Here is a 25,204-nt window from a genome sequence, read left to right as displayed (position 1 = left end):
TATTCACAACAGCCCTGTAAGGTAGGTCATGCTAAACATGTCCGACTGGACCAAAGGCACCCAACAGGGTTTCATGGTAGTGCAGGGATTTGAACCTAGGCCTTCTACACTCAAGTCCACACTACACCTCACTGGCAGGAATCAGTAAATTTTTAGGAGATGGAAGGGATGGAGGCTAATATTTTTGGAGAAATAGGGAAAAGTGGGGTAAGAATCACATGCGTGTGAGAGAGGCTACTGCCAGCATGGAGGAAAATGTCTAGGGTTGCCAAGCCTCTTACCTGGAATAGCGGGGGAGACCCAGTCCCAGAGTTTTGCATGCACCCTGATGACGTCGCCCGGAAGTGATGTAATCACGCTGGGCAAGGCTCTAGCAATCGCCCTGAAAACTCTATGGTACCATAGAGTTATCAGGGTGATTGCTAGAGCGTTGCCCGGCGACGTGTCCAGCGTGATTACATCACTTCCAGGCGACGTCAACACGCTGGACACGTTGGCCTGATCTGGCAACTTTGGGGGCGGGGTTCCCCCCGCCAGCCAGATCGGGACCAGTGGATTGGGGACCCTTTTGGCGGGGTAATCCCCACCCCCCGGGGGGATTTAGCAGCCCTAAAAATGTCCCATGTTTGATGGAAGGGCATGAGATGCTGGTTTCAGACTTCTGGGACATTCACTGTTATTTACTTCATTTATACCCCCCTTTACTCCCAGTGGGGACCCAAACTGGCTCACAGTGTTTTTCCCTTCTTAATTTTATCCTCACAGCAACCCTGTTGTGAGACTGAAGGAGAGCGACTGGCCCAAGGTCCTCCATCAAGGCTCCATGGCAGAATATGGGGATTCAAAACTGGGTCTCCCCGATCCCAGCCTGGAGCTGCATCTTATCTTCACTACACAGTGAAGATGAAGAAAAAAAGAGTTATTTTTTTTATACCCTGCTTTTCCCCTACCCTAAGGAGCCTCAAAGCAGCGTACAATCTCTTTCTCTCCACACAACAAGCACCTTGTGAAGTAGGTGGGGCTGAGAGAGTTCTGAGAGAACTGTGACTGGCCCAAGGTCACCCCAGCAGGGTTCATGTGGAGAACGAGTGGGGAATCAACCCCCGTTCTCCAGATTAGAGTCCGCCGCTCTTAATCACTACACTACGCTGGCTCAAGGTCCTTGTGCACTGGCAGCAGCTACTGCCAAAGTAACCTTTTAAAAAACCTGCACAGCCAATCAAATCCCCAGTGGTGCCCTGACCTGGATAGCCCAGGCTAGCCTGACCTCGTCAGATTCCGGAAGCTAAGTGGGGCTGGCCCTGGCAAGTACTTGGAAGGGGGACCTCCAAAGAATACCAGGGCTGGGAGGCAGAGGCAGGCTATCAAGCCACTTCTTTGAACATCCTCCATGTCCCAGTAGGAGTCACCAGAGGTCGCCATGACTTCCAGGAACGGCCACACGCATACAATGCAAAAAAAAACCCTTCCGATGTGGCCAATCAGAAGCCTTGCGGGGGGAAAGCCCCACTTGTCTCCACCCTCTTCCTGAAAACACTTGTGGGAACCAGAAAAGGTGTCAGCAGGTGCCATGGTGCCCAGGGGCACGATGTTGGGGACCCCACAAAAGTCCATCCAGTCCACAGCGGCCCATTTCCAAAACTGGCCAGCCAGCCAGATGGCTCTGGGGTACCCACAACCAAGGCACGGCCCATTCCCCTTGTCTGTCTCCCACATCCTGTATTTACCGGTACGCTGCCTATCAGCACTGCTAAGGTTCTGCTAAGATAAGAACTACCTTTCTGGCTCAGAGGTCTGCTTTGGTTGAACAGTGGCCAACCAGTCACGTTGGGAAGCTCACAAAGGGGATGACTGTGCCCTGCGGATTCCTAGCATCTGGCTTTTAGAGACATTTGTCCAGAAAATCTATAGATTGCGCCTTCATTTCAAATGTTCTCAAAGAAACAAATTTCAAAATATCCTGCCTTGGTTCATGGAGGCTCAGTTCATCAATAGATGTAAGAACAGTGAAGCGTGCCAGCAGAACACGAAGGCGAGGATCATTCTCTTGCTGGTCTCTAACATCTTGTATGCCGAACTATGCCATATGCCATAACCACCCCTCTTAGAATACAGCTGGCAGAGGTCACAGGGTACATTCTTCAGAATCTTATCCAGCTTTCTCAAAACATATATACCCAGACCACTTAGGTGGAAGATTCTACATAAAAGCCCCAACCCATGGTTGCACTAGATATCAGCTGTTAAAAACCAGCTCCAACACTGAATTATGTCTATAGCTAACAAACAAAACCGTGCAGATCCTTTAAAAGGTGCCAAAGCAACTCACAAGGGGAAAAATTCATCTTTGAAGCAGGGTTTTGGATTCCAGTGAACAGAAGTGGTGGGGGGGGGGGGAGACGACACTGACAAGGTCAGAGGGAGAGGGACAGAAATCTTCAGACTGGGGACCTGCTGCTCTTTCTATCCTTTGCTATTACCCAATGTGTGGTACTAATAATTATGGTGACAAAAGAGTAAAGGCTTTCTTTCCTTTTTCCCAACACTCTCGGCAATGCTTGCCAAGGGATGAATGGGGCTAGTCTCATCTCTGTTCACCATTGTGTTCAGAAATGTCAGATGCTTCAAAATGCAGCAGTCAGGGTCTTCACGGGCGCCTGCCAATTGTACCACTTCTCACCAGGGATCAAAGATCATCACAGGCTATCAGCACAGTTCAAACTGCTGGCTCTTTCCTGTCTTCAAAGCCCTACCCAGTTCCAGACTGGGGGTTACCTGAAAGACTTTCTGCTTCCATAGGCATCTGCCAGGCCTTCAAAGCTTCCCCCCATCTTCAGAAGTGAGGTGTGGGGCTGACTATTGCTTAATGTTGACATTTTGTTGATGACTATTCAGCTGGTTTGTAATATTGGATTCTCAGGAATTTTGCATACTGTTTTGCAGTTATTGTAAGTTATACTTACTCTCAATAAACACTTTAAGATTAAAAGAAAGAAAGAAAAAAAGAAGAAGTGAGGTGTGGGGCTACTGAATACAGAGTGTTTATGGCTGCATCCAGAATTTGGGAATAATTCTCACTTTATTTTCCTGAAACTGGCTTAAAATATCATAATTAACTTCAGGCTTTGCGGTGGTATCTACTGTTGTTCGCATTTGTTCTAAAGGCTGAGACGTTCTGTTTGTACCATAATACGCTGCTCTGGATTATTGTTACCTGTGGCTGTAAAATTGTCTTGGAAAGCAGGATTAGCTGGAAAGATATGGGGTAAAAGTACCTTAATTAAAAAATGTAAACAAATATTTATAAGCCTGCTTTTCTCCCAGATAACTCAGACCCCAAATGAAAAGAGCATTCATGGAGGCAGGGTGTTATACTGGATTAATGCAGGATATCAAAGTGCAGCTATGTAAAGTGCAAGCCAACAGACTGGGAAAGGGGAAAGATGGAGTGAAACAGATAAGATTGGGAAAGGCACTTTTCTGGATAACACTGGGATGCAGAATGGGGAAGCTGTCCTTTAGTGAATTTTTGGTTGTATTGTTAGGCGAAGAGTCGGACTCGACTGTGCAACTGAACAACAACGATAACAAAATCGTTAGGCTGGCTGTTTTTTTAATCTTTAGGTACAGCTTGTGGTGCTGGAGGAGAGTTTTACGGATACCATGGACTGCCAAATAGACAAATCAAGCCTGAATTCCCCTGAGAAGCTAAACTGACTGAACTGAGCTATCATAATTTGGTCACATCATGAGTCACTAGAAAAGACTATAATGCTCGGAAAAGTTGAAGGCAGCAGGAAAAGAGGAAGACCCAACATGAGATGGATTGACTCCATCAAGGAAGCCACAAAGGCCCTCAGTTTGCAAGACCTGAGGCAAGGCTGTTACTGATAGGACGTTTTGGAGGTCATTAATCCACAGGGTCGCCATAAGTCAGAAGCAACTTGATGGCACAGAACACACACTGTTCGGCCAAGGGAAAGGTGAGTTATATTCATATTTAAATAAATATATATATTTATACAGATACACGTGAAATTAAAAACAAAAAAGGGAATGTAGCTTGCCTTGCTTCCACGAGCCATCTAAACACAGAACCTGCAGGATGCCCTCTTTACTGATTAAGGGAGGTCCCACTGGGGCCACCTTCAAATGCCCAAACAGGCCCTGCTGGATTCCATCTGGCTCCCTTGCTGACCTCTGGTCACTCACCTCTGGTGTGATTTCTATCTTCTCATAGCGGCGTTTGAACGGAAGGGTCAGCACCTCAGCTCGGTGGTAGGACATGGGTGGGGGCAGGCAATCGACCATCAAGTCCGTGCGATGGGACTGGGTTGGTGGGGGTTGGGTGTACTGCTCTGGACAAACCACATGAAGAGGCTAGCAAAAGAAAGTGGGAATATAGTCAGACAGACCTGGAAGCTATTTGGAAGCAATAAAATAATATACAGCACATATCAAAAGCTGGAAATGAAACAAGCTGCGGAAGAATCACAACTTTTACAGCTGCAAATGGAGAAAGCAAATCTGGTCCTACGGTTCCAGGGAGTTCCAGAATTAAAAGGTGAGAATCTGAAGCAACTGCTGATTGAAGCATTAGCCCCAGTTACAGATTTCAAAGTGGAATACATTTTTAGCGAAATGGATGTGGTCTACAGGTCCTACTCCATACACATCAAGAAGAATAATCTGCCTGGGGAAATAGTAGTCAGATTCTCGAAGAGGCATGTGAGGGATTTTATCCTGAAAGCAACTACTGGAACACCCTTGAAAATTGGGGACAATTCTATCAGGATTCTAAAAGATATCCCATTTGAAATAAGACAAAAGAGAAAGAAATACAAAGAATTAATCCTTTTTCTACAAACTAATGGCATTAGTTACAGATGGCTAATTCCAGAAGGCCTCATTTTCAAACTCCACGATAAAAAAGAAAAGATTGACTCTGTTTCCAAAGCACGTGAGTTCCTGAGAGTGCAGCTGGGGGAGCCAGCCGGGGACGAGAGGGAAGAAGATGACAGCAAATCTGATGGCGAATTGGACTTGGTGTCTTCCGACGAAAACTCTCTCTGAAAAGGGGGAGGCCGCCTCCAAAAGTTCATACAAATTGAGGATTAGAAAAGACAAGACAAAATAAAGGCTGAAGGACTCTGAATTGTGCCTGAAAACTTTACACTAACTATGGGATGCTCTGGGGGTTTTCTTAAACAGATAAATTGATGGATAAAAAGATAAATAATTTAGCATAACCGACTATGTTCAAAATAATACTAGCGATTAAGAATAACATTTGCATAAGCTGTTGTTATGATCTCCTATTCTTGGGGTTTTAGTTACTAGTGGTTTTCTTTCCTTTCTCCCTAGCTGTAGTTTCCCATCCCCAATTTTCTGTTATAGTTTGTAGTTTATTATTAAAAAAAAAAGCAAAACAAGAGGCATCTTCGGCCTGATCGACATATGCAGCAACAACAGCAAGTTAAATGTCTCACTGCAACTGAAGGCATGCCACTATACCCTACCGATTCCTTGCAATTTTTTTTTAAAACCCTAAAACATCTGGTAGGAGATTTCTAGTACAAACATCTCCTTGGGGTGCTAGGTTTCTAGTTTCATGGATTTTTTTAAAACATGGGAAGCATTCATACGTGACACCCAAGCTGCAGAATCAACTCAACCACCATTAGAATCGATCTCACTTGTATCTCACTATTCTTCCTGGGAGCATGGGGGAAGTTCACTTGGCTCTCTGCTCCTCCGTTTTTTCCTTGCGACAAGCTAGGTCAGTTACACTGCGAGACAGTGACTGGTCCAAGGCCACCCAATGAGTTTCTTCGCTGCAGAGACCTAAACCTGGGTCTCCCTAGTCCTACTCTGAGACACTAACCACTGCACCATGCCAGCTCTCCTTCCACCTCATTACCACCACTCATCCTGCTGCACATGAACAACAAGCCTTCCAACAGCTCCGTTCCAGTGGGCTTGTATTGCTGATGGGGTTGGGGCTGAGTGAATACTAGCATGCCTCAGAGCCTTCAGCCAGTTTATGGCAGAGGTGAGATTTGGACCACTGATTCCCTGGACTCACAGCTCACAAGGGCAGACACTAGATCTTGCCAGAAATTCTTCACACAAACAGGGTTCCCTCTCCTGGGCAAAACCTGACATTGCAGGGAGGCACTAGTGATGCATCTGGAGCAAGCTCATAAAATTCAGCAAAACTCATACTGTGTTGTGATGTCAAAATGCTTTGTCTTTTCCTGTCTCTGCTAGCCAATGACGTGGAAAAAGAACAGGAAAATCCACAGCCATCAATGAAAGAAGGTAGCACATAGAAAAAGTGATGGAGGCAGAGAAGATACATGGCTGCCTTTTTTGAGTAACAGTCATACGTTTAGGGTAAGGTCTAGTTTGGGCCTTATGTTAAGGACAGTACGAGGATGCTTCCTCTAATTACCTGTACTTCCTTGAGTAACTTGGACACCTGGATGAAATTCAACCTGGTGTCTATGGGACAATAAACACACTTCATCGCCAGGGGCTGATAAGGTCCTAGCGCATCCAAGTAGGAGAAGTCAGGCTCTGCAAAGAGAAGGGAGGGAGGGGAGGGGAAAAAAGTCAGGTGGCACTGGTTGCCTTTTAAGTGCAGGCTGCAAACCAGAGCTACTCCAAGTTACATGTGATGCATGAATGCAATCTAAGAAAACAAACATTTTACACTGATTTGGTAAGCCGGGAGTCTGTGTGTATATATTTTCTTCATTTTATAGGTATCCCTGAGGAAGCGTTCTAACTCTCAAAACATGTTGGGCTCTTTCTAATACCTTGAACATAAACATAAGAACCTAAGAAGAGCCCCACTGAATCAGACCACTGGCTCCTTCTCGTTCAGCATCCTGTATTACACAGTGGCCAACCAGTTCCTCTGGAGGGCCAACAACAGGGCATAGAGGCCGAGGCCTTCCCTTGATGTTGCCTCCTGACTCTGGGACTCAGAGGTTTAGTGCTTCTGAATGTGCAGGTTCCCCTCAGTCACCATGGCTAGCAGCCACTGAGAGACCTATCCGCCATGAACCTATCCAATCCCCCTTTCAAATCTGTTTATTCCTGTGGCCATCACTACATCCTCTGGCAGCGAATTCCACCCCCACCCACCCATGACTTACTTGCAAGTAAACTTTCCCAGGATGCAGCTGCAAGGCTCTCCCCTGCTGTTACAGATCTGAAGCTCTTCCTCTCTTTGGCAATTCAGAAAGTTCTCCCCCCCCCCCATTAGAAGAGCCTTTCTTCTTTTAGGCCCCCTCCTTGCTTGGCCTCTCTAGCAAACAGCTCTCTAGCAAACAGCTTGTTCCAAGCACACTTTTGAGGACTCCTCTGCATCTGCTTGTTTGTTTTTTAATTCCCCTCTTCTTCCAAGGAGCTTGGGCTTCTCCTTACATAGTTTCTCCACATTTTTTATCTTCACAATGACTCTAGGCTGGAGAAGAGTGGCTAGCAAGAGGTAACACAATGAGCTGGTGGGCCTGACAAGAGTTTTCCTATTCTGCTTTTTTCACAAAAGTCTACATGCACACTGACATTCGGAAACATTAATTCAGCTACAGAATATGATGTCTGTTTCGGAATTCCGTTCCTGCCCTCTCAATAGTTCATATCCTCTGGTGACGTCTCACAATTATCAAAGGAGATTTTCAATAATCATACCAGCTGTAATGTGTAGTAGAACCTGCCATGGGCTAAGATGATTGCCCATGATGGGCTAAGATGATTGCCCATGGCAGGTTCTACTATACATCTTCTTTGATCATTGTGAGACGTCACCAGAGGATATGAACTATTGAGAGACAGTTTTTGTCCCACATCTTTGTTCAGAAGATCTTCCTTCGAAACGGCAAGATATTCCGGAGATCACCGTCAATATATATAGTTTTCTATGATTATGTATATATTTTTTTTCCACTTTTCTACGATTCTTTAAAGACATATATTAAGCGTCACTTTCTCACAGTTTTTCTTGTTCTCTGGGGTATCTCATTACTGTGCCAATCAATTGTTATTACAACTGTTTTTTGAGTCTGAGATGCCCCACAGAAACGTTACTTGGGATTCCAGCCTTTGTCTGGAGAGTTAAGAAACCTTGTCTCAGAGTATCCTGACGCCTACCTGTTGTCTATCCAGCCACCTACAGCCTTTTCAGAGCAGGACTTTCTGCTTCTCTTTTCTCCTGCAGCCCACTGAGTGCAGCAAAACTTTGTTGCTGAGGGGTCAGTAGGCCCCTCAGTAACAGCACAGGGGATAGAGGGGAGGGTCTGTAGTGGATGGGATGGCTCGGCAGAAACAGCTGCCCGTAGTTTTTTCAGACAGAGATACTGTTCTGTAGGAGGGACTGCATGGTTGGATACAGGCCATCAATTGCATAGTCTCTCTAAACAAATAGCACACTGATGAAATAGAGTGCGTATGGGCCAGTCACAGTTGTGGGTGCAACGCCCCTTTAACAGGCTAAAAATCCCATTAGTCAGCTATTTGACAGAGGAGCAGATGGGTGTGTGTGTGTGTGTTCCAAATCCAGCCTCTTCACCCCACCCCACCCCTGCCAATTGCCAGAATTGTAGATCTATAAGTTTCTCACATGCACCTGGTTGCTGGATGGGAAAGAGGAACTGTACATTAAATGCTTAATTGTAAGTACAATTTCCCATCCAGATAGAGATGCAAATACAGAAGCCTCCTTCGGAACCTAAGAAGCAGCTCTGCCAGACCATGCCAGTGGTCCATCTGGTCCAGCATCTTCTTTCATGCAGTGGCCAGCCAGGTGCTGCTGGAAGACCTGCAAGCAGGCCAGAGTAGCTGAAGCCTACCCCCTGCTGTTGTTCCCTCTTAGCACTTGCATTCTGGGTGGTTTCTGCCTCTCTGAACACGGAGATTCCCTTTAGTCATTGTATCTAAGAGCCACGGATTACCCTTTGGTGCAAACAGTGCCCCTAAATGAGTCTAAGGCAGAGACACCCAAACCTTGGAATGAACCTTTCTTGCTCACTTTTTAAAACCCTCTGGTTATTTCCAAGTTAAATGGATGAAAATTATACCCACAATTAAGCCTCATCACAATCAAGTGGGGTGGGGGGGCGGAAAAATGGCAATCCATTCGGTAAGATTAGTGCCCAATCATTCTTTCCTATTGCAAATTTAATCAAGAGTGAGAGAGGGCAAAAAAATCCATCTCTTGCTTTTAATCAAATCTTCTATAAATTTTAAAAAAACCTGATAGCATAAAAAGCAGCCTAAATATGACCTAAGGCCAGAATCAGGCTTGGGATGTTTCATTTTGAAGGAGGGAAATTAAATTTTGACAAGATAATAGACTTCAAATATGTTTTTCTATTAAATGGGGTTTGGAATAAAGTCTGGTGTTTTTTAAAAAATGGCTACATGAAATCGAACGGGAAGCATAATGTTTGAGTATGAAGGGGTCACTTCTAATATGGGGGGACTCCTGCGACTCCATGGCTCCTCTTCTATGCTGTGGAGGTAACACTGGAACCCTCGGTTATGTGGGAGGAGTCTACAACATAGCTCCTCCCCATGCCAGTGCTGTAACAACTTCCTGGTATGGAAGCAGCAATACCGTGGATTTCTCAAATATGTTCCAGGGTTTGCGACATGAGAAGGAGACATACCACAGTGGCTCCTCTGCCACTGGTGTTAACTTTCGAAGGAGGTCCTCATCAAAGAGGGGGGAGATCCACATTGTTCAGACAGGAGCGCAAACACAGCATAAATATGAGTTTATTAAAACCTACACAACAGGAAAGATTCCAGCTGCAATCCTAAAAACCCTCTCCTGGAGTAAGCCCACTAAATGAAACGGATGTAACCTCCAAGTGGACCTGCTTAGGACTTCCCCTTACCATTTATTTAATTTGTTTAGAGAAAATATCCCTCAGCTCACCAAAATCTGCTTGAGGCAGCTTTACACTGATAGGAGTGGCCTACACATTCATTTGTCACGTGGGTGGTACGTTTTGCTTTACAGATAGCCCTGCATCTGCTTTACATGCTGAAGGTCCCATATTCAATTTTTGGCATCTCCAGCTAAAAGGACCAGGTAGAAGGTGATGTGCAAGACAACAATGACTTTGATCAACCAACAGTCTGACTCAGGAGTCCTGTGCAGACAACCCACCTGTGCACCGACCTGCACAGGGAGGGAGAGGGGGCACCAGCTAACCGGTTCCACCACTGTGCAACTGCAGAGTCGCCTGCAGGGTGCAAACCCAAGGAGGAGGAAGAGGAGGAGATTGGATTTATACTCCGCCCTTCACTACCCGAAGGCGTCTCAGAGCGGCTTACAATCTCCTGTCCCCTCCCCTCCCCACATCAGACACCCTGTGAGGTAGGTGGGGCTGAGAGAACTCTCTCGAGAACTGCCCTGAAGAGAACAGCTCTGAAAGAACTGGTGACTGACCCAAGGTCACACCAGCAGGTGCATGCGAAAGAGTGGGGAATCAAATGTAGTTCTCCCGGATTAGAGTCCGTGCTCCTGACCACTACACCAAAGTGCCTGCACGTATGCTCCCCTCCCCACGATCAGTGATGCTGCTTTCTGAATGTTGCTGATCACGGGGAAGGGGCGGCAGCATGCCTGTGGGAACTCCCACTCCCACGTTCACACCGTGCAGATTACTTGGCGATCATGTGGAGGTGGAGGAGGGACTGCCGTGCTCATGCTGCCATTTCCACAGGGCTACAATAAGGCAAGTTCATGTGTTGCTGTGTGCTTGGAACATGCTGAGTTTTATGAAACTGTTCTGGGTGCACCTTGGAGGTTTCCTCTCTATTACTTTTTTGAAAATCCCTCCTTTCCTCCAAGCAGCTCAGGGTGGCATACCTACAGCCCTCCTCTCACTGACTGACTTGTCACAACAACTTGCTAAGTAGTTGAGGCTGAAACAAAGCAACTGGCCCAAGATCACACAGCAATCCTAAGAAGTCTTCTTCAGAATGCTACCCAAGTGGGACTTACTCCCAGTAAAGTGTTCTTAGGATGGAACTGACAGTGAGTCTCATCCTGATTCCCCCAGTCCTGGTCTACCACTCTGGCCACTACACCACATCGGCTGCTTGCTGTTGAAAACAGGATGATACACACTGGGGCCTTAAAAACAACCAAGAGTAGAAGGGAATATTGAGATATATGTCAGAGTGATAGAGGTAGCAAGCAGTTACTATAGATCAGTTTGATCTGTTTGTCAGACCTAGCTGTCAAGCTAGTAATCATGTAATTACAGCCAGGTGTTTTCTAGCAGGTGTTACTCTTTCAGGGCTTGTTAGAGTTAGTGATTGCATCACCCTGTTAGAGATTGGCTGGAGTTTAGCATAAAAGCTATCAGCTTAGTAAACTGGATGGGGGACTTAGTTCTCATAGACTAAGGCACGACATGCTGTACGATAGCCTGTAAATATCTCTGTATATATTCACCTTCATAACTATATAAACTCTCTGCGCACCTTCATAACTGGTCAGTCTCCCACTTCTTATTTACAACACCCAATAGGGAACTGAGGAGGGTGACCAGGTGCTTGGCCCAGGTACTGACAGAAAAGTTCACTGTTGCAGACTTGGTGCTCACCTCTCAGGGGTCTGCCTAAAGAATACACACAAAGCACAAACCCGGAGCAGGAAGCAATTGTGAATTCATTGCGTTTTGAGGTCAACCTAACCAGGCAAAGGCTTTCAGCAACTTCTCAAATTCTATGCAACTTCACAGTCCACATATTGGTTTGTGGACGGTGAGTAGACAGAGAATTATGACAGAGAGGTGAAAATAATACGGTCTGTAAACCCCCAGTCAAATCAATCTATACTTTCTTTCTTTTTTTTGCCTCCACAGTTGTTTTCTTGAGAAACATTGCCTGAAACAGCAGACTAATTTCCCTCGGGAGCAGAAACCTAGGAAGCTCTCTGATCAGGACTCCAATCTTCCTTTCCCCTCAGGCACCCGCAAACCCTTACCTGTAAATATCACCGTGTTGAGGCTGGATTTCCCCCACAGCTCCATGAAGTGCACCACATCCCCAAACCGAAGGGAAGGGTGGCCTGTGAACACCACGCAAGGCTGCTTGAAGTCGTTGCTGAAGTCTCCGTGGATGCTGGGGTAATGTTTCAACTTGTTCGTCTGGATGAGCTGGGTAAAAATAATTGTTGTTCTCAATCAAAGATATGTACTTCAGTAAGTATTCAAAAGACATACTACGTCAACACTACTTAAGATGTACAATACAGTATATGCTAAAAAGTAATGTGAAACCAAGCTCTTAAAATGTGCATTAGAAAAATTTATTTCTCATAAGCGTTCTGAATTTCTGTGCTATCCATATCATGTATTTTTGGTAATGCACAAATAGACTTTCTTTCCCAAAAGTCACAGTCTTTTAGATTGCCTTCTAATTATACATTAACTAGCCACTGGTAAAAAACTATAATGCTAGGAAAAGTTGAAGGCAGAGGGAAAAGAGGAAGACCCAACACGAGATGGATTGACTCCATCAAGGAAGCCACGCCCTTAGTTTGCAAGACCTCAGCAAGGCTGTTAACGATAGGACCTTTTGGAGGTCATTCATTCATAGGGTTGCCTGAAGTCAGAAGAGACTTGGTGGCAATTAACCAACACACGCAGCCCAATGCTCATCATTATGACAAGAGGGTGGAGTGGTGACTTGTATATTGCAAGGACATGGCAGGGGGAGGCAGTGCCTCATTGCATCCTCATCTGGGGGTCCCTATCAGGAAAGTATGGGGGTTGGAGTGTTTCCCAGTGCTTTACTGCTTTACCTTTCTCCTTTGAGTAAATGGTAGCCATTTACTTCTATAAGGAACAGTACATTTGGGAATCCATCACTGGATGGAGTCAGGAAGCAATTTTTCTCCAGGTCAGTTTGGCTGGAAATCCTGGAGGTTTTTTGTCATCTTCAGGGCATGGAACAGCAGTCACTGGGGGTGGGGAGTGGGAGGTATTTGTGAATTTCCTGCATTGTGCAGAGGGCTGGACTAGATGACCCTGGAGGTGCCTCCCAACTCTATGATTCTAATACACAACCTCTCCCCCTACTTCTGCTTTGCTCTCTCGTCTCTGTTCCTCTGCAAGCTGTTTAAATTCATCACACGATACTGAATGAGCACTACTGAGAATAGAACCACTCCCTTTGCATAGCTCAGCCCTTGTATTTGCATACACCTACCCTGAGGGTTGTTGTTGTTTTTTTTAAATGATGTGATGCTAGAGGAACCCTGGAGGGAGGGTTCACTTCTATGGCTAACGTTCTAAGGCATTGTCATTGCGGTAATCACCTCCTTCATCCTGATGATGCCATGACCTGTGAGATCTTGGAAGCTAAGCAGGGTCGCCCCTGCCTAGTATTTGGAAGGGAAACTTCCAAGAAATACCAGGGCTGCGACGCAGAGGCAGGCAATGGCAAAACCACCTCTGAAACGTCTCTTGCCTTAAAAACAAGTCCAGCACACCACCTAGTGGTGCATAATGCTAAAAGAGCTTGAACTTCTGGCTGCCAGACAACCTTAGGATCTTCTGGCTATACTACACACACTGCCAGACCAGCACTACCACCATCCTAATGACAGCTCTAAGAGGCAGACCACCAATACCCCCATTTTACAGACAGGAGACTGGGGCTCATAGCGCTTGCCTCACCAACTCCTATCTGCCCGGTCCAACTCAAATCTTCTCTTAACTGCCCTGCCCTGTCTGCCTTTCATCAACTGGGCCTCAGCTACTTGGGATCGGTAAGAAAGGCCACTGTGCCCTCCCCTTTCTACAAGAGAGCTATTCATAATCCCCACTCTACTTTCTACTGTGGAATCTAAATACACACAATATGCTCTGCAAATTAATGAGCACCCACTCTTCCAAATTCTCCTGTAATTCAGCCTGGTGAAGATCTCCAGTTGGAGCAGCTTTTGGCATTTATGCATTTCCTTCAGCAGCAAGAGCTGGCTGCTTGGAAGGTAACACGCTAGACAAGTAATGTTCTGCAGAATATGAAATCCAGCTTCTGGGTGGTGGGGGAAGAGTCAGAAATCTCAGCAGTGCTTATGAGCCTTACTAAAATCAATAGAAATGGCAGAACCTGTTTTAGTGGAACTCAATACAGGAAAGAGGGTCTTATGGGATGGATGGACCTCAGCAGGGTATAGTGCCATAGAGTCCACCCTCCAAAGCATACATTTTCTCCTGGGGAACTGATCTTCGTCATCAGGAGATCAATTATAATAGTGGGAGATCTCCAGGGGCCAAGTGGAAGTTGGCAACCCTATCTGCAAGGCAAGGCTTTCTCTTTATATGCACCCCCTGTGGCTGTGCCCAGGAGTGTTTTGTTGTGTTTGAGTTATGGGTTCTAATTCTGTCTCCCATGTTTATTCTGGGCTTGCCCTTTAGGAGGGGGGGGCAGCTCTAAGAACCCATGCTCTGAGCACAGAAGGTCCCAGGTTTAATCACTGCTAATAAAACAAAAAAAATTAGGTACTATTGGGGGGGGGGCAATCTGTCTCAGATCCTGGAGATTTGATGTCAACCAGAGTAAACAATATCGAGTTAGCTGGACTAGTTATCGGATTTGGCACATGGCAGGTTCAGATGTTCCCTTACATGTGTCTCTTAGATCCTGAGAGTCTTGATTAAAATCCTGTAGACCCTAGCACTACCCTTTTGGCAAACTGGACAATATTTGTGGTTTCTTTCTGTCCGTTACACCCTTTCAATGATTTTTAAAAGAGACACATTTTAATTATTTAACTCAGGATATGTAGGTAAGAAATTAAACTCATTTCCAAGCACCCAGAATTCCGGAGAGCTAAGCGATGTTGAAACCAGACCTTGGAGGAAACACCCTCCACCCACAACCAACAATACATTATATTTATGGAAAGATAAGAAACAGCTTCAAGGACATCTCCCTGCAGAGGGAAGGTTCTTTATTGACCAAAAACTCCAGGGGCTGAAGATGGTTAAAAGCTACTTCAAACCTAAATTCCAGTGTGAAAACAAAAGATGGCCTCCAATGGATTCCTCTCCCTTTAAAAGAAGGAAGATGAGCTTTAGAAGGTCAATAAGCAAGCCTGTAAAGCTGAATAAATCTATGCAGTCTTCTGTTCAGCGAGGTCAGAAAAGACTACAATCTATTCTGTGTGGGCTTGCGCATCCGGAATTTCCAAGCCAGCTATGCATCCGTTTGAAAATCAATACAGAAGCAGGTGCGGCATGTCTTGCATTCACCACCTTTGCCCGTTCAGCCTGCAGTGACCTAAAAAGCACCTTGCTTTGGAATATTCTGTTCCACCAGCTCACATGAGTCTAAGCACGCATTGCTTTAGATATACTAGGCGGGAGGTGATAGGTGAAGGCAGGGGGCAGAGCGGAAGGCTGTTGGTTTTCATCACTTCGGCCTGTAAGGCAGACATCCTAAGAAGCTCCAGTTCAGCTGAGATAGCCATGGACATGGCTTATTGCCATCCTTCCAAACACTTCTCATACCTATCTCCGTGTGTGGAGCACCATTAAGGATTCATGGTTTGCAACACACTGCAGTTCCCCATGCCAAACGAATGCAGGCACCCACAAATCCTTCAATGTACTAGGCCCAAGTGGACAGGAACATAGCGGAAGTCCAGCAATAACCTGTGCATGTGTGAATCTTGGCTAAACCAGAGGTTGTTGTGAATGCAGCCCTAAACCTCTATCTCAGTAAACAGAACTGGTGGTGGTGGGGAAAACCCTTCAATGAAGTTTTAGTTGTTTCCGTCAGCATCTTTGTGGCAGCTCCTTGGGAAAAGTTCAGTTTGGGCCCAGGTAGTTCAAAACAATGCAATGAACATGAAATTAAGCAAACTCCGGAGGACGGTGGAAGACAGGAGGGCCTGGCGTGATGTGGTCCATGGGGTCGCAAAGAGTTGGACCCGACTGTGCGACTGAATAACAACAATAACAGTTCAAAACAATAATACAATGTTAACCTGAATAATGGCTGAGTATATTCTGCAATGAAGTGCAAATGTAAAATAAACAAGGTAATGGGTCCAGAAAGAAGAACCCTGGGAATCTCAGATTCCCTTTAAAATAAAACAAAACTTCTAGTCCTCAAGGCTGCAAACAAAGATGAGTTCAAACTGTGTGGATAATTCAACATGGTGTAACAGTTAAAGTGCTGGACTAGGATCTGGGAAACCCAGGTTTGAATCACCACTCTGCAATGGAAGCTGGCTGGATGACCTTAGGCAAGTCACATTCTCTCAGCCTAACCTACCTCACAGGGCTGTTGTGAGGATAAAATGGAGGAGAGGAGAATGAGGTAAGCCACTTGGAGTCCCTACTGAGGAGAAAGGTGGGATATAAATAAAGTAAATAAATAATTCAGGAAAACAAAGAGAAGCTGAAGAGGATATTCACTGCTGCTTTTGTGGTAAGTCCTTTGCAAGTTCACTCAAATACTGCTCACCCTCTTCTGTTTATTCTTCTTTAGTAAAAGTGTTAGATCTTTTACTAAACATTCAAGTGTTTCCCATTTCCTGCCCTGGTACTTTCTATTGCTTTGGAGGTGTTCTTTTAGGTATCGTGATGCAATGTCTTTCCCCATCTCCCTCAACCCCAGCTGGTAAACGTATCAGCTCCAAGCATTCTCTCGAGGAGCCAGTGTGTTAGAACAGATAAAGTAGTGGACAAAGATCTGGGAGACCCAGGTTAAAATAATCACTCCGTAGTGAAGCTTGCTGGGTGATTTTTGTTAACTACACTCTCTTAGCCTAACTTACCTCAGAGGATAACATGAGGAAGGGAGAACACTCTAGGCTAGTGGTGTCAAACTCATTTGTTACGAGGGCCACATCTGACATAAATGTCACTGTGTCGGGCGGAGACATGTGTGCCATAAAATGCAATGTCAGTTACTGGAAACAGAAATTGTATAAAGGACAGCAGCTGGTAAGCTCTGAATTGATGTATCATCACTGCAAGGCCCCATGGGCTGGGAGAGGGGTGCAGAGGAAACCCACATAGGTGGACTGGAGAGACAGCTGGAGTGGCAGATGCTCCCACAGTGCTGGACTGCTGCAGACGAGGTTGTTCTGCCGTGCTGAAGCCACAGTGGAGTGGCTCCCCCCCACTCCCCCCCAACATCCCCTCCCTTGCATCAGTTGCTCACGGGCCGCGTAAGAGCACCAAATGGGCCGGTTCCGGCCCCTGGGCCTTATGTTTGACACCCCTGCTCTATGCTACCCTGCGCTCCATGGAGGAGGGATAAAAATGTACTAGAATCAATATAAGAATTATTACTCATGTAGACCCATCTTTACAGAATACTCTAAGCAAGAAGAGTAGTCCCTGCCCTAAGAAGCTTACAGTCTAGACCGGGATGAATGGGAAGTACTACACAGGAAATGGAGGAAGGAAAAGTACTGGTGAATATCAGCCAAAAATAGTTACATGTATTTAGCCTTTGTTTTGATGCAGGGTTGGGGGGGGGGGAATTAGCTCTGAGTTTGAGGGGGCCAAATGAGTACCACCTTCTTAGTGGGGGCACCAACATTTTCCCAGTTCCTCCCACAGGAGACCAAAAACATTGCTTATAAAAGCCCAGAGTAAATACAAGAAGGGGAACCCACGATACTCATGGGGGGGGGGAGACGCTCCACGGGAGAAGCAGCCGCAGGTGAGCCTTCTCCCCTGTCCTCGGCACCCACGGCGAGGCCTGACCTCGGCCCGCCAAGCTTCCCTCTCCCTTAGCAGTGGCGGTGGTGGCGCCTCGCTGGCCCGCCAAACTTCCCTCCCCCAGTGGCGGCAGTGCATCGCCAGCCCGCCGAGCTTTCCCCCTTCGGTGGTGCCGGCAAGGCCTCGGCGGCCCGCCAAACTTTCTCCTTCCCTCCCTCCCTCCGGTGGCGAGGCCTCGTTGGCCCGCCAAACTTTCTCGTTCCTCCCCCGCCCGCAGCATGCACAGGGGATGCTCTTTTACTTTTGGGGGGATTTCAGTATCCCCCCTATAGTTTTTTACAGTTTTTAGATTTTTCTGCATATCTGGGGATCGCCCCAGATGTGCAGGAAAATCTCCCTGCCCCCGATGTGCGGATTTAGATATCTGCACGCAGGGGGCGTCTTCGCTATTAGATATATAGATTTCAGAATGCCTTTTAGGTTGCTGGTGTCACTAGACTAGGTTAAATGGATTTGCTCCTGCTGTTTAGTTTGATGTTGTTTTGTCTGCATAGTTAAATTTCTGTTTTAAAAAAACCTGAGATAGTCATTTTGCGGTAATAATTAGATGTCATGAACCACATAGCTTGATTTAAGACAGAGGTGGGGAAAAGTAAACAAACAACCTTGTTTTCTAAAACCTAAATTCATTCTGGCATGGCAAGCACATGACTGAAGCAGCTTTAGGTATTCTGTTCTGTGGGGAAAAAATAACGAAACAGTCTATCAGGCCTTTGGTAGTATTCTCTTACCTCAGCATGAGGAAATGGTGGTTCGGGCAGGTACACTTTTGTCTGCTTGTTATGACACAGCCTTATACAAAAAAAATTGGTGGAGTGGGAGAAGAGAAGAGAGAAAAAAAAGCACAAAACAAACTAGAATTACAGGCCTGTATGATAACAACAATGCAGTTAACTGCTGCCACCTACTGTTCAGATAACCCAATCAGACTGAGAAATTCTGTCACTGGAGGTAATCTACCATTACAGTACATTCTGGGGCCTTACTTAAGATGTGGAGATCAAAAGTTGACCGGGGCCCACTGCAGAGGCCTTTTCTCTTGTGCCCACTTCTGGAATTACCTCAAAATTTCTCCCCTTTATCCAGCCCCTTTAGTATTTCACAGGTGCTTAGAAGCATCCCTAGCTTTTAAATGGATTTGATGTTTATTCCTCTTGCACTATGAGGGCAAAAAGTGCTACTAAACATGGCAACTAAGTTTTGCATGGTCCCTCCTCTCTTAATATGTAGAAGACCTACACAAGTCGCTGGCAAGGGCAGGGAGCTGCTGTTTTCAGCGGCAGCCCTGTATTGAGCATTATATCTAATTCTATTCTTAGTATTTGACATATAGTTTCCAGTATGTTGTCGAAGGCTTTCACGGCTGGAGTTCATTAGCTGTTGTAGATTTTCCGGGTTGCATGGCCGTGGTCTTGGACCGCCAAGACCATGGCCGTACAACCTGGAAAATCCAGAACAGCTAAAGTTTCAAGTATGCTTGTTCCGATGTTCTCACCTTTTTCCATATTGTTGTACTAAAGTTCTGGCAGATGGAGAAATGCAAATATTCTATTATTACCTATATGGGGTTTGGGGGGGGGGGGGGGGAGAGGTAGGAAAAAGAGAGAGAGACTTCAGACCAAACTCATAAATTGATCTGGTACACTGATTCCACAAAAAAGAAAAGAATAGAAAAAAAGAAGCTGCTGCTGCTGGCTGGCTGGGCGGTCAAGATCTGTACATTCATGGGGATGCAAATTGTCTTCTTGTGATGGAAAAATATGCACACACCTCTTATCTCTGAGGCTCTACTTATGGAATACTATTCCCCTCGGAGAGGAAAATGATCACGCAACTCAGGATTTTACATGATACGGATTCCACAGGAAACCCCCCCCCCCCCCGTCACCTATCCACCCACACCTTGCACTGCATTATACATGAGGTGAAGAGGGTGTCCGTGCTTTTGTCGCCATCAGGGCCAGCTTGGTAATTATATGAACTGCACAGGGTGGACATCATTCATGACTGAGGGTCAAGTTCTGTCCCACAAGCCTTCCCCCCAACACCACTGGAGTACACTTATCTCTGTAGCGATGGGCCACCGCCACCACCACTACCCCACCACTCCTATACAGCCCGTGGATACTTGCCATTCAGCAAAGATCTGGGAAAACTCAAGTGAGCTGTTGGCGACAGGGGAGATGAAGTAGAAGGGGACGTTGGAGAGGCCCGCAGAGTCGATATACTGGTACAGACATTCCAGAAGGTCATAGATCACTCCAGAGGGGTAGCAGGGAACCAGCACATTCCCCCCATTCCGAACTGTCATAGCTTAACAAAGATAAAGGGGGAAGGGAACAGAAATAATATAATAAATAAAACATAATAAAGGACATAACAACTACTTGAAGGGCACAGACAAAGACGCATCCAGTCTATCAGTCCTTCTCTAATAGTGACCCACAAGATGTCCAAGGAAGCTCTCAAGAGGGGCACAATGAAGATAACCCACCTCTGTGACTTTTCCCCACAGGTATACTGTCTCTGAACATGGAGGTTCCAGTTTTGTATTTCATCAACTGGTTATGATATAAAGTAGAAGTTACTAAGAGCCGTGTAAGCCTCTGTATTCATAGTGGAACAATAAATCCCACACGTAGGATGATCAAGCATTTTCTTTGCATTTACTCTCCCTGGACAGCTCATTATAAACTTCTAACATCCGAATGATAATTTCTGGTGTTCATTTATCCATTTTAGCACACAAAGCATTTCACACACAATATTTTCTTGCAATCCTTACAACAGCCCTATAAGGTAGGTCAGCATTATTATACTCATATTGTATTGGGGGGAGGTGCCATGGCCAAGAGAGAGGGTGGCTTGCTTACGTCCTACTGAATCTGTGGCAGAGGTGAGATTTGAACCAAGGGCCACACAGCTGGGACACTATGCTACACTAGCTTCCTAGCCATATTCCTCTCTGCCATCTTTCTGCCTCCCACACTCTTGTACCCCTTTCTCCGGTGTCATACTTGGAATCCTGGACCAGGGTGTGGGAGACCCAGTTTCACATTCTCCTGCAAAGCTCAATAGATGACCTTGGGCCACTCACACACTCCCAGCCTGCCTCCCTACCTCAACAGGGTCGTTGTGATAATAAAAGAGAACTCTGCATGCTGTCCTGAGCAATTTGGGAGGAATGGCAGGATTTTTTAAAAAATGGGCAAAATGCTCCAGCCCCCTAGCTATTTTAGCCGTCATTCCCTTACCTTCTCAGCCTTTACTATGCAATTTTTACAATCACTGACCAGAACGTCACACTGAATTATAAATGAGAACACAGCACAGATTTTGCATTCTATTTTTATTGGCATTCTGCTATTTTTATAGCCATTTTTCTTTCCTCCCGGTGAATCTGCCCTTTCCCACTCCTCCAGCATGCTGTGCACACATTTGCTGCAAGACTTCTAGATTCTGGGCAGCGTTTCAGCTCTGTTTAGCATGGCAGCATCCGGGGTTCTTGCTTGTACCTCTGGCTCAACAGGCAAGCAGCAGGACATAGGAAACAAGGGATCTTTCCTTGCAGGGTCTAAGTACCCTTCCTGCCACACTCAGCACTCTAGAGCACTCTTTTCACCCTCTCTCCTGCCAGTCAAATCACAAGACGGGGGTTATGCAACTGAGACCCCTCTGGGGGACACTTTTACAGTTGTGTTCATTCAAGATGCCAATTACCACCATGTCAAAAAAATGTGAACACAGTGCATTTCAACAGCTAACCCTTTTTTTGTCCACTTAACCCTTCCCTTTCCCCCTCCATCTCCTGTAACTATAGCCTTGCTCACCAGTTACAGCGAATGGACACACAATCTGTGTACAGCACACATTTGATTGTACTTCATACATTCATTGAGTAATTCTCATGTTTCGTTCAATGCGTGTACAGCCAAATGAGTGATTGAAACCCTGCATTTAGCCAGGTCCTGGTCCCCGGTCTCATTTGCAAAGTTAATGCGCATTGGTTCTTTTGTAAAAATCGGTGTAGAATCTGAACAGGGTTACTCTCTGTTCTTTTTGCACTCCTGTCTCCATTAACCTGTCTCCATTAACCTCTCTCTCCCCATTCCAACATGCACTGTTGCTACTTGTAAACCTAACTTAAGTGGATGTCCTTGAGTTTTAAGGTCAGGAGAGAAAGAACCAGGACCAAATCAAAGGGCTAAAAACCACTGATGAACTGGAACCCAAATTTTCTCAGCGGGATCCCTCATCTTTAAATAACTGATTGTTCCAAAAGTATTTTGGCAAAGGTCCCCCCGCCCCCACTCGCCACTGCTTAGATGGCAGCCCTCTCATGTGTACATCATGACCTGCAGAAGGTAAAGATATGGGGAAACCAGTTTGCCTGGTAGCGGCCATGCATCATTCTTCCTAATTCTAGGTGCCCATGGACCAACGGCCATTAGCTCAGCGCTGTAGAGAATGTACCCCAATTCATGCATGTAGGATTATCACATGTGAAAATCTACATACAGTTCACATGTACGCATTCTTGTGCATGCCTGTGTCTTAACAATTCCATCACGGGCAGCAATGTAGTTATTATCCTGGCCCAGAAGAGGGCAGCGCAGCTCCAGCACTTGAAAGAAATTTGGACTACAAGAGGCAGGCAAAAGCATTTACAAGGAGTGAAAGAGAGAGGATGGGAGCTTCTGCATGCCAGATTCCCTGTGGCAACTGTGCCAAACTTTGGAGTGAAGCAGGAAGCATCTCCTAGTGTTGGTGGTTTGTCACTCTCAACATATAAAATCTGAGTATTTGGCCAGGGTTCCAAGGGATGAGGCCACCGGGTCACAAGGAAGAACATGTGGACAATGCTGTTTGTGCTCCTGCATGTTCTTACAAGTCTTCTGTCTGCACGCCATACCCATCTACACACGGTTGAGCCACTAAAGATGATGACATAACCCACACTATGAGCGTACCATGATCAGAATGCTGGAAACAGCTTGAATGCCAAAGAGATAACTCAAGAAAGCAAGCCAAGCCACCAACTATAGGTCATATCACACCTAAGCACGATATGGTGAAGGAATTAGGAAACACGTATGATCAAGAAGTTTAAGAACAGGAAACATAAGGAATTAAGCGTGCAGGAAACACTTCCACCCTTGTCTTAAGTCTGCTTTATGCTCCTTGTGCAGCTTAGGTAGGTACTGGTAAAGGAAAGAGGGTGAATGAATCTATTTGCCAAATCTTTCCTTGGAGCACCTAGCCCTCCATGGGTTAATTCTTGGTAGAAAGAAGGTCTACCTGCCTGGAGAGAGTGGATTAGGACTCACACCCTGTCTGAAACTGAGTTCAGCTGCTAGCCCAAGACTGGGCTAGTTCCTTATCTGGCTGCCTGCCACTATTTACTGAGACGACACCAGAAGGCATCATGCCCCCAAGTGTGTTCCCTCAACCCTAGCCAATTGTACTGTGCTTGTGTTAGGTGGGAGTGGATCCCTCCCCCCCGGTCTCTTTGGGTATAACCCCTAGGAATGTTCAGTGATATGGGCTGATGTGGGAGATGGCGTTCTCTACTCCCACATCAGAATAGCAGTGAAAAGGTGTTCTGGTTCCCCACGTGAACCATGAGATCGCGTAATACAGGATCACTTAGGAGTACAGTGTCCCTTATATGTGAGTCGGTGGTAGTTGAAGAGGTTGATCTTGCATGCATGATTAAACTTGGCCAGATGAAGCTGCTCAAGTAGTTTGGTTGCAGAGTACTCCAGACGGGCATACAGTCCTTCATCACTCCAGAACTAGGGGATGGGGGTGGGGTGGGGTGGGTGGCTCCTGTGATTCTCCAGGAGTCTGTCTCATTTTGCAGATTCCTGATGCGAACAACCGCCAGCCTGGATTTTATGTCCCTCACAGTGGTTATCTATGTCAATCTGGGACAGTAACTTGGCCACAGGCTGAATTTGCAGAGGTAGCCTCCGGCCTGATGCTACTGTCCAATTGTGTTTGGGCATGTCACCACTGACAGACATACAGGTAGAGCAGGGGGAAGGCAAGCAGGTATACCCACAGAGGAAGGGCTAGTTGTATAGCTACAGCATTCCTGACCGAGCACCACCAATTCCTTGCAGCCACCTCCCAATGCTGATTTGTGCTAGCAAGCTACAAAATCCCAATTCATTCCTCCTCTACCCCCCCCCCCCCCACCTTCAGATCTATGAACAAATCTGACTCTCAGCCCATACTCAGGCATGTAGGTGTGACAATCCCCCCAGGCAGCCTTTTGATAACCCCTCAAATACCCCACTTTGATGATCCATCAGACATCTGACCAAACCAAATTCTTCTGGAGCGTAAATATCATATGGTACTTTTCAAACAGGCTGGGAAATGATGTCGTTCACACCCACTGCATTGTACAGCCAGACAATTATCAGCTTTTCCCATGGTGAAAATTAATTTGCTAGTTAATTCTAAATTTGTAATAGCAGCTGTTGTTGTTGCTGCTGCACCCACACCTACCAAGATACAGAGCACGGGAGCCAAATCAAAGGAACTGATTTTGTTGCTGTTCTTCTAGGGAACTGTTAACCAGTTCAGAATCTTAGCCAAAGGCTATAGCAATTAGCAAAGAATGCAATGACTATACACAAACAGAAGCATCCAAAGCAAAAATCATAATTAAGCCTTTAAAAATCCAGTAAGGACCAGAAAAATCTGGCATGACATTTAAGGCCATTAGGGGGAAAAATAAAAAAATGAAACGTTACATGCGGTATTATCCTGATATATAAGGCTACAATCCAATGAAAACGTACATACGTTCAACACCACTGAAAATCAATAGGCTTACATTCTTTTCTCTGTTCATCTCTGCCTTCACTTCCCTCCTCCTGAGGCACTCTCACCTGGGGGTGTGTGTGTCTATCTTTCTGTGCTCAGTTCTGCATAGGACTGTTGCCGCTATTTAAAAATAAACAGCAACAATGGCGTGCTGTCACAACTGACTCACGGCAACCCCACGACCATGGGGTTTTCAAGGCAAAGAGATGAGCATAGGTGGTTTGCCACTGCCTTCCTCTGCATAGCAACCCCGATTTTCCTTGGTGGTCCCCCATACAAATACTAACCATGGTTGACCCTGCTCAGCTTCTAAAAGCTCTGTGCTAGTCAGGGCTATTCCAGCTGCTCTCCACTGTTTACCAAAGGGCGGCGGGGGGGGGAGAGCTATTCAATTCCAGCAAAAAAGTCAAGGACTTCATATTACCCACCCACCATCAGCTCCTGGCTTTTGACTCAAACCTCATTGCTGGTGATACCCACATGAAGCTGCCTTATACTGATGGACCTTTGGTCCATCAAGGTCAGTATTGTCTACTCAGACTGGCAGCTCTTCTCCAAGGTCTCAGGCGGAGGTCTTTCACATCACCTAC

General features: G+C 46.0%; 1 protein-coding gene across 1 annotated transcript in view; it reads right to left on the bottom strand.

Annotated features, from left to right (window-relative positions):
• Positions 1 to 25,204, bottom strand: part of INTS9 (integrator complex subunit 9) — a 90,704-nt gene that overhangs the window by 18,900 nt on the left and 46,600 nt on the right. Inside the window, exons 10-14 of the mRNA XM_015421721.1 lie at positions 19,910 to 20,090; positions 18,509 to 18,569; positions 12,014 to 12,185; positions 6,455 to 6,579; positions 4,213 to 4,380 (exon numbers count right to left, since the gene is read on the bottom strand). Of these exons, the coding sequence (XP_015277207.1) occupies positions 4,213 to 4,380; positions 6,455 to 6,579; positions 12,014 to 12,185; positions 18,509 to 18,569; positions 19,910 to 20,090 (707 nt within the window). The remainder of the gene's footprint in view (positions 1 to 4,212; positions 4,381 to 6,454; positions 6,580 to 12,013; positions 12,186 to 18,508; positions 18,570 to 19,909; positions 20,091 to 25,204) is intronic.

The sequence above is a fragment of the Gekko japonicus genome, unplaced genomic scaffold, assembly GCF_001447785.1.
Source record: "Gekko japonicus isolate JY-2015 unplaced genomic scaffold, Gekko_japonicus_V1.1 scaffold7, whole genome shotgun sequence".
In the NCBI taxonomy this organism is placed as follows: Eukaryota; Metazoa; Chordata; class Lepidosauria; order Squamata; family Gekkonidae; genus Gekko; species Gekko japonicus.
This window is presented reverse-complemented; position numbering and strand designations above follow the sequence as displayed.